Here is a 14514-nt window from a genome sequence, read left to right as displayed (position 1 = left end):
TCAAAATTTGCACAAGTCTTGACTTCCTTCCTGCGCCTTTATTGTTATACTCATTTTTCTTTAACAAACGCGTACATAGTACTTGTTCAGTACAGGCACTATTCTGAACACTTTCACCTGTACTTGTCTAGTCTTTATAAAAACTCTATGAGGTAAGTTTCGTTATTAGTCTGGGACAGAGAAAGGTTGAGCAGTTTGCTTGTGGTAGAGCTTGATTTGAATAACTAGTCGAGCTAACAACGAGTAGAGCTCCATTTGAACCCAGGCAATTTGACATGAGCTCCATGTTCTTCAATAATGTGTATTTAGTAGTGAACATTTTTTCTTCCTCCATTTACTTGGTAAGCAGTGGGTATAGAAATATGATAGCAGTTATACCTATATGTAGGAACCCTGCCGGGGGGCATAGTGATTAGAGTACTCAGCTGCTAACTAAAAGCCTGGAGGTTTGAACCCACCTGCCACTCTATAGAAGAAAGCTGTGGCAGGCTGCTTCCATAAAGATTCATCGCCTTAGAACCTGTGTGGAGCAGTTCTACTCTGCCCAGAATCAACTCCATGGCAATGGGTGTAGTTTGGGGATATCTATATTAGCTGGTAATGATTTCTGTTAATGCTTTTCTATTCAGTGTTTCATACTGATCAAGATGATCCTTCATCAAGTGATGATGAAGGAATGCCATACACGCGACCAGTTAAATTCAAAGCAGCACATGGTTTTAAAGGGCCTTATGATTTTGATCAGATCAAAGTGGTGCAAGATCTTAGTGGTGAACATATGGTAAGCTACTTTTTTACCTTTCAGGATTGGTACTGTTTTCTTTGAGAAAAATACTGTCACTGATATGTAATGATGACCTCTTCTTTTGTGTGTAATATTTTAGCCCGACTCGACTGTGGTTTAGGGAATAGGTATGGTAGAGGTCAATCTATAAATTGTTGAAAAAATGAGTTCTTGAGTGAACCTCTAGACTTAGCTTATTAAGAAATGTATACAAAGCTACCCCTCTTTAAACCATTGAATTAGGGGTTGCTCTGGAAAATGTTTAAAATGTTCCCCAGTGTATTTTAAATAATTTATTTGTGTTTTTTCTTCCGAAACAAAGAATATTTTATGAAGTTGGATTCTTAGCTAAAACAAGGAGGTACAAGCAGCACAGTTAAAATGTACCAAAATAGATGAAAGCATGTAAACAAATTGTGTTGGCAGTTGCTCCTGAAAATATTTGAAACTAGAAAGGCAGCAATTAAATTCAGAACTGGAAAAATGATGCTGTATGCTCCTGATCAGCAAACCTAACCCGCCATCATCTCTCAGCATCTGAGATTGTTTCTGAGTGGACCGTGAGTTATTTTTCCTCTTCTTGCTGAGAAGAGAAACGGATGTTCTTGTATTTTCTTCAATCCATCTATACTTCTGCTAGTTTCTTATATTTAGAATCAGCTCTTGATTATCAGACTGACTTTGGGAATAAAGGAAATGTTACGTATAATCAAAGAATACAGGAATTTTTAAAATGCTGATTTTTAAATGCCACCTTTTTAACGACAATTGACTTTATACTAACCTTTGAAAGTTGTCACTATGTGGAAACAACAGCAGACCTTGTTAGATGGCATCCAGAGTACAGTGTATATTTTAGCACCTAAAATCTGCACATAAAATGGCTGAGTTGGTTATAGCAACTAAAGAATCTTGATAAATTCCGTTGTATTGAGTTGGCTCTTTTGTTATTTCTTCTGTTAAGTAAAATCCCAGTGTAATAGGCTCCAAATTATAAATTTCTGAATCTGCTTGAGTCTTGTGAAAACAAGTATTTTTCCAGTAAATGAGCTCGTACCTCTAGATTAGATTATCTTCTTGGTGCACATCCATGTGTTTGATGGGAAGTCTTGATGGCACTGTCCGATAAGCGTTGGACTACTAACTGCAAGGTTGACGGTTCAAACCCACCAGCTACTCTTCAAGATGAAGCTGTCCTCTCCCCCATAAACATTTATAGCCTCTGAAACCCTATATAAGAGCTCACTGTGAGGTGGAATTGACTCTAGTAGTGGGGTGGATCACAGTGATAGAATTTGACCTTTATAATATAGAGAGTTTCTAGTTCTCTTACACCACACCACCGGCCCACCCACACACAAATGCTCCAACACAGATTTCCCCACTGTTTTCAATACTAAGGATTCTAACCTTATCCTGAAACTCCAAGGGGAAACAGATCGTGACTTTACAATTCCAACACTACAAGGGACATTGCTAATGTGAGCCTTGTTCTTTCCTCAGCTCTGCCTCTTCTATCCCCCACTTCCATCGCTTTTTCAATTAGGAGGCTGACCTACAAAACTAGGATTTGTACTTTTGCAATTACAATTCAGATCTGACCACTTTACCAGTTAGCCAGTTGCTGTGAAGCCCACTCCAATCATGGCAAGCCCATGTATGTTAGAGGAGAACTGCATTCTGTAGAGTTTGGAATGATACCTTTTTAAGAAGTAAACAGCCACGCCTTTCTTTTGAGGCACCTCTGGGTAGACTCAAACCTTCAACCTTTTGGATTAGTATTAAAGCACATCAATCCAACAGCTGCTAACTCAAAGGATAGAGATTTAAGTCTGCACACATGTGCCTTTGAAGAAAGGCCTCCGATAATATACTTCTTAATAAACTAGCCATTGAAGACACTATGAAGCCCTTCAGTGCTCCTATTTTAATTAAAAATGTAAACAAGATTTGGGGCCTTAATGTAATTTATGGTAAACTGTATTATCTATCTTCTTTCTGAAAGCCCCTCCTTGTGGTGCTATTAGCACTACTGTACTCGTAGCCATACATGGTGTTAATAATTTGAATATTGTATCCATAGGTCTAATTTTGCAGAATTTTAACATTTGGTTTAAAGTAATATCTCAACTTTTTAAGAAATAAATTTGAAATGTCCTTTGTTCTCATAGGGAGCTGTTTGGACCATGAAATTTTCTCACTGTGGCCGATTACTTGCTTCAGCTGGACAAGACAATGTAGTGAGAATATGGGCGTTAAAAAATGCTTTTGACTATTTCAACAATATGCGAATGAAATACAACACTGAAGGTATTTTTTAATTTACTGATGAGCTTTTAAAATCCAGAGAAATCTAGAATGTTCCCATTGTGGGCACACCAATGTACTTCTTATTTGGCAATCATTTGCAGCACCCACTACTTTTCATAAAAACCACAAATCTCAAAGTAAGATGAGACATCAAGAGCCAAAAAAAACACAAAAACCTTTAAGCCCATTGAAAATAGTTATCCAGGAATAAAAAAAGAATAATTTATAATTTATAAACTATCAAGGGGGGGACATGGGGGGAGGGAGGGAAAAAGTGAGGAGCTAATACCAAGGGCTCAAGTAGAAAGAAAATGTTTTGAAAAAGATGACAACATATGTACAGATGGGTTTGACACAATGAATGTATGGATGAATTGTGATAAGAGCAGTAAGAGCCCCCAAAGAAAAGTTTTAAAGAAAAATAGTTATCACAATACTTTATGGGCTTAGTACATCCTTATATTAAGCAAATTAACTTGTTTTATCTGGAAACCTGTAGTTAAAACCCAGTTTAATGTGAAAGACTTAATTAATATAGAAAGAGAATGAGATTAGTATATGCGAGGGGGCATCCATAATTTCATAGGAAAATTCCATTATCTTTCAATGGCATTTTGTGTGAATTTTTATAAGCCCTTTATACATCTAATAAATAATGATTAAGATAACATTCTTGGAAAAGTCCATGTGATTTGTCAACATATCAAAGGGATTATCAAAAGGTGTTCAATGGAAAAGAAAGACTTGAGCATATTAAATGCATGCTGATTACGATTATGAACATGTGTAGCATGGTATCAGTTGTGTTCGTGAAAAGTGGGGACTTTTAAGTTAATAACTTTTTTCCTGAAGTTTTTAACGTGTGTAATAAATTTTCTTTACACCCCCATCAACCCAGGTTGCAAACAAAAAGTGAAGGGATGAGAGAACCAGGTAGTGAAGAGAAGACCCACTAATAATGGAGACTAGAAATGAAACTTCAGGTTGAGCCCCACATGTCCAGAACCAAAAAAACCACTCGCTGTCATCGAGCCAGTTCCAACTCATGAGGCTTTCAGCTCCCGACGACACCCGCAGGAACAGCTCTACCCTGTTCCTGTAGGGTCCCTATGAGCAGGACATGTCAAGAAGAATTCCTTAAACTGCCGAGCTAGACCTTATATGCCTTAATCGATTCAGAGGGCAATGCGTGCATTATGCTATTAAACATAATTGAACAAAAAAAAACATAATTGAAGAGGCCAAATTGACAAGAACTTACACTTTGTTTACTCTCGGTAAAATTTTCTTATCCTGGTTAGCTGTCATGTTTTTGTTGTTGTTGTTCTCCCTGGAATGCAAAAGAGCATTTCCAGTTGACCTTGCCACTTATCCTATCCCAGACAACCACCACCTCTGCCCCTTTATTGTTGATCTCACTATGTGTTATGATTAACAAGAATTTATTAATTATGAATAATGACATCTTAATAATAAAGAAAAATATTTTTGTGCTTAAAGAGTTATGCTTCACATGTTTAGAAAATGTATTTTTCTAAAAGGCTGCATTCTCTGACTGCTATTATGTCTGAGTGTTTTGCTTCATGTTATGGTACATATACACGTACATGCAATTTTATAATTATTATGTTGTTTTTAGGGCGCGTGTCTCCATCACCGTCTCAGGAAAGTCTAAATTCATCAAAATCTGATACAGACACAGGGGTATGTTCATTGTTTTATGGTAACTCTTATGAAATGGTATGGTTTGCTTTGTTGACCCTAAAGTACTTACTGTTTATCAGAAATGTGTGAACAAATGCAATTAAAAATTAAGGTTTTTGGAGTCAGAAGCAAGAGTTGTCTTCTATTAGAATTGGTACATGAAAATTGGATGTTTAAAAGTGATAACAAACTGTGTTACTCAAGCAACTAAACTATTGGTAGAGACTTAAATACAGCAAAATTTCCTTCATGCACACCTATATTATGTATTTTAAGGCTAGTAATAATGGACACTAGAAAGAGAAGTACTTATGAAAAATGCTTGTCTTAAAACAACCAGCCATCTAAGGGAGGTGTCAGCTAAATCCACATGGAAGAAGCACACCAGCCTGTGAGACCCAAGGATTATAAATAATAAAACCCAAGATCGGGTGTGGGGAGTTGTATTCGAGGTTAAATTCTAAGCACCTGGTTTGCAGAAGGCTATGGATGGCAGTGAAAGCCCAAAATCCAATTATGTAGTCCCCATAAGGATTATGCCTCCATTGAATTCCCATAGACCATTGTCCAGACAGTGAATTGGAAAGTGGATTAATTATAGTTTGTTTAACATTTTAACACCTTCTCATTTGTGTCCCCTTTTGACACGTTTTTAATTTTTAGTTTTTATTATTTTCTGCTTTCTTTTGTACTGTGCTTTTTCTGTTTTTATTGTTGGTGTTGTTTTGTTTTGGGGGAGGCAGGGGGCTCTGATTTTCTTTTTATGAAATCCAGGATAGGTAAACTTATATAGAGAATAACTAGATCGATATTTTTTAGGTTTGGCAGGGAGGTTGAGAGAAAAAAGGAAGGTACTAATAATGAATACAAGAATATAGAAAATGTTCTAAAATTGTAGTAATGATTACACAATTATTTTTCTTAAATCATTTTATTGGGGCTCATACAACTCTTATCACAATCCATACATACATCAATTGTGTAAAGCACACATACATTTGTTGCCCTCATCATTCTCAAAATTCACTTTCCTCTTGGGTTCCTGGAATCAGCTCATTTTCCGTTTTTCCCTCCCTCGCCCTCCCCACTCCCCCCTCCCTCATGAACCCTTAATAATTTATAAATTATTATTTTATCTTATCTTACACTGCTCAGCGTCTCCCTTCACCCATCCTTCTGTTTCCCATCCCCCAGAGAGGAGGTTAATCATTGAATTTTATCATAAGTGACTTATAAACCAAGGAAACAGTCAAAATATTCCAAAATCTTAATTTTTCAATCTTGGTTTAATTGCTTTACTACCATTTCAAGTAGTTTTAAGTATCTTCCAGGTTTTCACTTAGTCTTAGAACTGAAAGGTTAAAAACAACCAATTTTGAACATAAAAAATAGAATATAAAATGTTATCATAAGTAGTCACCAGTATCTCTTGGGTACTGAGCTGAGATCAGCAAGAGAGAACACTACTCAATCTTATTTCTGGGATTTCGTTGCCTTTTGGTGTTTGACACTGCCTCTTCCCCACTCAAAACATACTCCTCATTGTTTCCCGTGGTTTCGTTTCTTCTTAGTCTCTTCTCAGTGTCTCTGCTGTCTCTCCTCTTCCAATTCTCTTAATGACGCTGTTTCTCAGGGTTCCATCCTTGGCCATTCTGTCTTTTTTTAGGTGATTTTCACTTTGCACCTGTATGGTGACGACTCAGTTTGCTCTCGCCAGCCCGAACTGACTTCAGACCCCATCAGTCTTTGTTTCGTTTCAATGGCCTAATGTGTTTTAAACAGGAATGCGACCTTACTGTGCATGCTATCTTGAAACCTGCCTTTTTCGCATAACAATACTTAGCTCCATTTCCATATATTCTTCAAGCACATCAGTTAATAGATGCCCAAATGAACTGTCTCAACAAATGTTTTTGAGTGCTGACTATTTGTGCCCAGACATTGCTTAGATTCTGTGAAATAAAATAAGACATCATCTCTGGCCTCAAGGACCTTGCTGACTATTGAAATAGATAAATCCACAATTACAGTGTTGGGTGACAATATCCTACAGAAGGCACTACACAAGTACAGAAGTTAGTTTTTATAAATTGGACTTTTGAAAGGTGTCCTTAAGATAATGTTGGAGCTAGAAATTTGCTATTTGATAGAGAAGTAACACAAAGACGTGGAAACTGGAATTGCATAGAATGTTAAATTCCATATGACTGGAGCAAAGGGTGCGTGTGTGAGTCATAGGAGAGAGGTGGTAACAAGGCTTTAAATGGCTGTATGTCAAACAAGGACATTTGGACTCTATTCTACATGCTGTGGGGGAATGGGGACAGGCTTTGAAGAGTTTTAATTAGGGGTTTAATTAACATGCTCAGAGTGTGGTTGTGGAAAAGAGAATTATGTTACCACTGTAAAGGATAGGTTGGAGAGAAGTTTCAGGCTAGAGACAGGGAAACCACTTCAGCTCTTAACCCAGGAGGGAAACAGGTACTAACATTATGATAGATTATAAGACATGTAGATGGAATCTGTTATATACCCACAAATCTACTTCTCCTCTCTTCTGAACCTGACAGTGCCATGGCTTTCAAATTTGAGGGTGGCTCCTTATTATTTATAGAATGAGCTTCTTCCTGATTTTGCCGAAGGCTACCTGTTTATAGTTCTAGTACCTGTTTATCCTACCAGCTGTTGTTCTCTACCCTAAACACCCTTTACACTTTCATGGCATTGCTAATGTTATTGACTTGGTCAAGAATGCCTTTCTTGCCTCCTTTCTTCACAGAGCAATGCAAGCTCTACTCATCCTTCAAACTTTAGATCAAGGGTCTTACCATATCTTACTATTTTGCCTAAATCCAGAATAAAAAAAATATTCCTCATTTGTGTTCTGATAAGACATCATATGTACTTTATTATTTTTCACTTCATCCATGTTAGTTTGTGTGCCTTTTTATACTCTGAGTTCATTGGAACCAAGAAATGTTGAAGTTCATGGGTCAGCACATCTTGTGAACCTCCCTCCATGCTTGATGCTAGTGGACCTGCACTAAATACTGAGTTCCTGCTTTGCGCCTTTGTTCCTATTGGTGGCCTTACCAGGGTGCCCTCACTGCCCCCTTTTACTCAAATTCTGCCTGGCTCACTTCCTAAAGCCTTCACTGACTAATGTAGCAGTGCACACCCTCACTGCTTTGCTTTAGGGAAATGAGTTTGCCTGTATTAGTTTATTTTACCATGACGTTTCCAGGCGTTAATTAACTGTTAAAAACAGGGACCACTAGAACCATTTGCACTATGCTTCTTTCAGTTGTCTTCCTCACAGATTGCTGACCACTTCCATCTATTCAGCTCTCATAAAGCCCGAGTAACTTCCAATTCTGATTGATTACAAGGACGCTTCCAAACAGAATGACAGAAGTGAAGCCAATCTCAGATGATCTTTTTCTGCAGATAACAGACATATGCTACCCAGTACTCTAGGGAAAAAGCTCACTATTCTAGGTTTGTCAAGGAAACGCAGTGGCTACATCAATGGGCTCAAACATAGCAATTGGGAGGATGGTGTAGGACCAGGCAGTGTTTTGTTCTGGACCTAACAACAAGGAACAACTACGCTAGTCTTTTAACCTAGCTTAGAAGAGGTTAGAGCACCGTCATCATAATGGAGTTCATGTTCCTAATGAAGAGTCTTCCTACAGACTGTGATAGTGACCTGATGTTTCTTTTTAAATGCTTTGTCCTTGTTTTCGCTTCTGAGCATCTGTGTAAAATAAAATAGGTGAATGTACCTATTGAATATACAGTGAATGACATACCCAAGATCACTCACCTACTCATTAGTAGAATCAAGCCTAAAATGTATGGCTATCGTGCTTCTTGTTCTAGTGATTTCCCAAGGTAAGGAAGAATTATCTACATAGGTTACTCCATTGTGATAACCGAGCTCATTGCCATCATGTTGATTCCAACAGATTGGAAGTGACCCATAGTGTTTCCAAGGCTGTAATCTTTAGTAAGCTTAAATTTTCCTCTTGCCAGTCATCAATGTGCTATTTGTCTAGGAATCAATGTTCTTCTTAAGGAAATCCGTGTTTAGTATGTTTGAGTAACCATGCAGCTGAAGCATTAATGTGAGTGTTTCAGCATGTAACTGCTACTCAAAATTGTTGAGAGTAGACTACTAGAATCTTGACCTGTCTTAATGAAGTTAAGTATAAGGGAAGGCAGAGACCATGTTTGTGAAATGTAGATGTGCAGCACTTAAAAAAATCTGTATGAGTTTGTATTTGATTCCATCACCAAGTATTAAATTTCTACAATGTGTTAGGAGCTGAGAACATGATGGAAAATCCATCTGAGGAACTCTGCATAGGGAAGACATTCATCAACCATAATGATATGTCTAAAACAGAATTAGGTGTCTTACACTCAATAAAACTACTCATTTGACAATATTAAGGTGAGCCTGCGGACTATGCCATTGCAGTCCACATTGGACCCTGCTAACCGCAAGGTCAGCAATTTTAACGCACTAGCCACTCTGTGGGAGAAAGGTGAGGCTTTCTCCTCCTGTGAAGATGTACAGCCTTGGAAACACTACTGTCTTGCTTGCTATGACAGTGGGATTTGGCGATGTTTTTATGATCAGTTATTTAACTATCATATCATCTCTTGAGTTAGAAAATGCGATCCAATTTCACTTTTCTTTCTCACTCCAACATCTGTTCATTCAACAAATCTTGCTCATTTGGATCTCAGACATGTTTTGAGAGTCTTGCCATTCCTTTATGCTATCACGGCTGTGACCTAGGTCTTTAGTTCTTCCTTGGAAAATCATAGCTGTTTGCCTAGATTTCAGTCTTTTGCCCACATTGGCAGTAGAGAATACATTCTTGCAAATTACATCATGTTACTCTAGTTTACGCAGTCCTTCCCCCCCGCCCGCCCCCTGCTAAAATTAAGTCCAATTTCCTTAGCTGGACTCTGTTTCGGAGATCAGCTGAAGCTCGGTTCTCATTGTGATTTCCCACCATTCCCTCTCACTGGAGCCACTCTGTTGACCTAACAAATGGCAGACCCTTTGTTGACTGCAAGTATTCATATATTACTATTCTGTGTCTGGTAAATTCATTTAAGACCTATCTCAAAAATCTCCTTTTCGAAACACTCCTTGCTTTATCTTATGCAGTGGTTCTCAACCTTCCTAATGCTGCGACCCTTTAATGCAGTTCCTCATGTTATAGTGACCCCCCCCCACACCATAAAATTATTTTTTATGCTACTTCATAACTGTAATTTTGCTATTGTTATGAATTGGGTGACCCCTGTGAAAGGGTCGCTTGACCCCAAAAGAGGTTGTGACCCAGAGGTTAAGAACCGCTGCTCTAAAGACAGAGTAGAACTGTCCCTGTGGGTTTCCAAGACTAAATCTTTAAAGGAGTAGAAAGCCACATCTTTGTCCTGCTTGTGGGTTTGAACTATCGACCTTGCGATTAATAGCCCATTTCATAATCTACTATGCCATTTGATACTCTTAACCAACCTCATTTTACCGATGAAGAAAAGAAGGCTGGAGATGTTTGGTTACATTGCCAATTTAACACAATTGGTAAATATAGCACCAGAATTAGAACTCGGCACTTATCTGCCTGTAGAGGTTATGTTTATAACCATCATGTTCTACCACACTATTGGCATCTTGAGATCTGAGATTGCATCATCAGTTAGGCCACAGTACTTACAGAGTGCGTTCTATGCATTAAGCACTCTGTTCTGGAAGCTGAGGATTTAGCAACAAGCAGAAATGGACAAGAACTTCAGTTTTATTGGTGCTTAAGCTCTGTAAATTCTGGTGGAAGGAGACTGAGGAACAAAATAAGTAAGCAGTAAAGTCATCAAAGGAAATAGGCTTCATGAAGTGGGGGAGGCAGATAAAGTGGAACCAAAGGGATAAATAAGATAGACAAGTAAAGCTTCGTGGAGAGGTTGGCATTTTAGCCAAACCTGGCAGGAAGTGAGAGAGTAGGAAATGAAGAGGTAGAGAATGGGCGGCAATGGGGTGTCGGAGCAGGGAGACCTTTGCAAGGACTTAAGATTGTCCTCCAAGAAATATGAAGTCCAATGGAGAGTTGTTTTTAACAAAGATTAATGTAGTCAGGTGGCTGTTTTCAAAGGATCACTCCAGGTGTTATACTGAGAATAAATAAACTCTTAAGAGTGGCTGTTGAGATAGGAACCGTAAACACAGGGAATTTAGGGCGGATGATCCCTTCAGGACCAATGGTGTGAGTGGAGATACCAGGAGGGTAGAGGGAGGGTGGGTTGGAAAGGGGGAACCTTTTACAAGGATCTACATGTGACCTCCTCCCTGGGGGACGGACAACAGAAAAGTGGGTGATGGGAGATGTTGGACAGGGCAAGATATGACAAAATAATAATTTATAAATTATCAAGGGTTCATGAGGGAGGGGGAAGCCGGGAGGGAAGGGGAAAAATGAGGACCTGATGCCAGGAGCTTAAGTGGAGAGCAAATGTTTTGAGAATGATGAGGGCAATGAATGTACAAACGTGCTTTACACAATTGATGTATGTATGGGTTGTGATAAGAGTTGTATGAGCCCCTAAGAAAACGATTTTTTTAAAAAAAAGAGTGGCTGTTGAGATGAGGCTATATACTCCTGTAAAGATTTGCTGCCTCTGAAACCCACAGAGGCAATCTACTCTATCTTATAGGGTCGCTATGAGTCAGAATCAACTGGGCAGCAGGGAGTAAGTGAGAGTGAAGAGTGGCCCTTGGGATTTACCCTTGTCCAGACCCTTTCTGCCCCTTCATTGTTGATCTTGGTACTTACTAAGACTAATAATTTATTCACTATAAATAAGGAGGATATAAGAGTAGATAGAAACAAGTCTTTTTGGACATCCCCTCACAGAAGGGTCACAAGGAAGGGAAAAGCCAGCCAGGGTGCAGTATAGCACTGACAATACACGCAATGTTTCTCAAGTTCTTTAATGCTCTCACCCACCCCAACCCACTATCATGACCCCAGTTCTACCTTACAAATCTGGCTAGACCTGAGCATGTACACTGGTACATATAGGAGCTCTCAATACACAGAATCCAGGACAGATAAACCTGTCAGGGGCAATAATGAGAGTAGTGATACCATGAGGTTACTGGAAGGTGGGGGTAGAAAGGGGGAACTGATAGCAATGATCGACATACAACAGGGGGGACGAACAACAGAAACATGAGCAAAGGTAGACAGCAAATAGTGTAAAATATGAAAATAAAAATAATGTATAAATTATCAAGGGTTCATAAGGGTGGGGGATGGAGGGAGAAAAAGAGGAGCTGATACCAAGGGTTCAAGTAGAAGGAAAATGTTTTGGAAATGATGATGGAAACATATGTACAAAAGGGCTTGATACAATAGATGTATGGATTGTTGTAAGACCCCCCCAATAAAATGATTTATTAAAATAAAATGGTGAAAAACAAGTATTTTGTACTTTAGTTATGCTTCTCTTGTTTAGAAAATAATTTTTTTCCAGAGTACTATATTATGTATTAATTAGTTGTTACTGTGTCGTGATTTTGGTGTTCCAAATAGTCAGCACAGAAGTTGTTACATAACCCATTAATTACAATCAGGTCGGTTCTAACTAATGGTAACTCATAATTTCCAAAGCTATATAAGTCTTTTTGAGAGCAGTATCAAAAGCTCACAATTTTTCATAGCAATCCAACATCAAAATCACATATGTAGATAATAAAAATATTTAAATATGCATTAGACATTTGATTACAAGTTAATATTTTAGAAGTGTGGTAATGGCATGGTGGCTCAGCAATTAAGAATTTGCATGCTAACTGAAACATCCACAGGCCAAATCCATTAGCTAGTCACTGGGGGAAATATTTGGCAGTCTGCTTCCAAAAACACTTACAGCCTTGGGAACCATATGGGACACTTCTCTCTGTACCATAGCATTGCTGAGTTAAAATCAACTCAATGCCAACAGTGATTTAGCTTTTTAAAATATGGTATAGTCATTAGATTTTATAAAGAGGATTACCAGAAATAACTAATGAAGTGGTTACTGACAGAACTAATGGTATCTAGATTTTGTTTTAAATTACCCCTGCAAAAATAAGCAGGTGATAAAATATGATAACTATATTGACAATTATTAAATCAGGTGATAGATACGAATAGTTTTTTTAAGTCCTATGTACGTTTACATGTATTTGAAACATCTATGGTAAGTCAAAAATATATAGAGGAAAAATTACATTTTTAAAATAATTTTACTTTTAATAGTTTATTACAAGAATATAATCAGGTACGTCCCATATACATAATAATTTACATGTTAGTTATCCTATATATTCGAGTATAAGCCGACCCAAATATATGTCAAGGCACCTAATTTTACCACAAAAAACTGCATTAAAAATGTGCTGAAAAACGCGGCTTATACATGAGTATATATGGTATCTTAAAACCAATTGTCATCAACTCAACCCCAGGACATGATGACTCCATGGCTAATTTTTAGATCGATCTCCAGACCTTTCTTCTGAGGGACACCTCTGAGTGGACCTGAGCCTACAAGTTTTTGTTAGCAGCCGAGAATGCATGTTTGTAATATGTACCATCCAGGAACAACCTAAATATTAACAGACAATAAAACTAGTGTAATCTATGTAGTGGAACACTATGAAGTCCTTAAATGGTTTTACAAGATTACTTAATGACATCTTTAAATGTCACAAGAAAATGTAAAGCAAAAAAGAAGTGGAAAAGTATGCAGAATACTGTCCCAATTTTGACCCCAAAAGTCTCTATAAAAATTTACTGATAGGGGACTTAAAGGAAATACACTAAATTAGTAGTAAGTTTATTTCTAGGTAGTAGGGCTAGGTGGTTTTTATTTGATTCTTTCTACTTCTCTGTATTATTTTCCATTTTTAAAAATCAACTTACCTACTCTTATTCAAGTCCATCAACAGAAAGATGTTATGAAAATGTCAGGTTTAATTCTTTTGTTTTGACCCAGTCATATTCCTTACATGAGATCAGGAAATATTCAAATAAGGAGAAAATTCATATTCTGAGATGCTTATGGAATTGCTCTTTTATATTAGTGGAAATAATAGAAATGCCAAAATGACCAACAAATGGAAAATTATCCAATTATGGTACATCTATCTCATGCAGCCAGTTCTTTTTTTCCCCCTAAAGAACTAAATACAGGGATTGTTCGTGGTATCATAAAAAGGAAGATAGCAAATTTGTACATAATATGATCTCAATAATGTTTTTAATCAAATATTGAAGACAGCCAACATGTTAGTGCATTGTAGATGATTTTAATGTTTCTACTTTATTTCTGAATTGCTTATACTGAGCACATATTACTTTATACTTATAAGAAGACAGTCAAAATGTTAGTATATTATAAGTGATTCTAATTCTAGTTTCTATATTTCCTAAACTGTCTAAACTGAGGGTCTGTTGCTTTATAATTTTTTGAAAACATTCTTTCAATGCATTAGAGAAGGAGAGAGTGAAGGGAGAAGGAAATGTATGCTTAAGGAGTAAAGAGGAGGCTGGGAACCACTGCTAGGGCAAATCATGCTAATGAAAAGGAAGTGAAGGATTGCTAAACCAAAAGCTAAATTTTCTGTAACGAGGCAAAACACCTGTTTAGTT

General features: G+C 37.5%; 1 protein-coding gene across 1 annotated transcript in view; it reads left to right on the top strand.

The window, feature by feature from the left end:
* WDR44 (WD repeat domain 44) overlaps window positions 1-14514 on the top strand; it is a 97202-nt gene that overhangs the window by 63684 nt on the left and 19004 nt on the right. Inside the window, exons 10-12 of the mRNA XM_045298562.1 lie at window positions 630-781; window positions 2956-3094; window positions 4734-4798. Coding sequence (XP_045154497.1) covers window positions 630-781; window positions 2956-3094; window positions 4734-4798 — 356 coding nt within the window. The remainder of the gene's footprint in view (window positions 1-629; window positions 782-2955; window positions 3095-4733; window positions 4799-14514) is intronic.

Source organism: Echinops telfairi, unplaced genomic scaffold (assembly GCF_000313985.2).
Source record: "Echinops telfairi isolate 266 unplaced genomic scaffold, ASM31398v2 ScPeMD7_7427;HRSCAF=8465, whole genome shotgun sequence".
Classification (NCBI taxonomy): domain Eukaryota; kingdom Metazoa; phylum Chordata; class Mammalia; order Afrosoricida; family Tenrecidae; genus Echinops; species Echinops telfairi.
The sequence above is the reverse complement of the archived record's forward strand: the minus strand, read 5'-3'. Positions and strand labels throughout refer to the sequence as shown.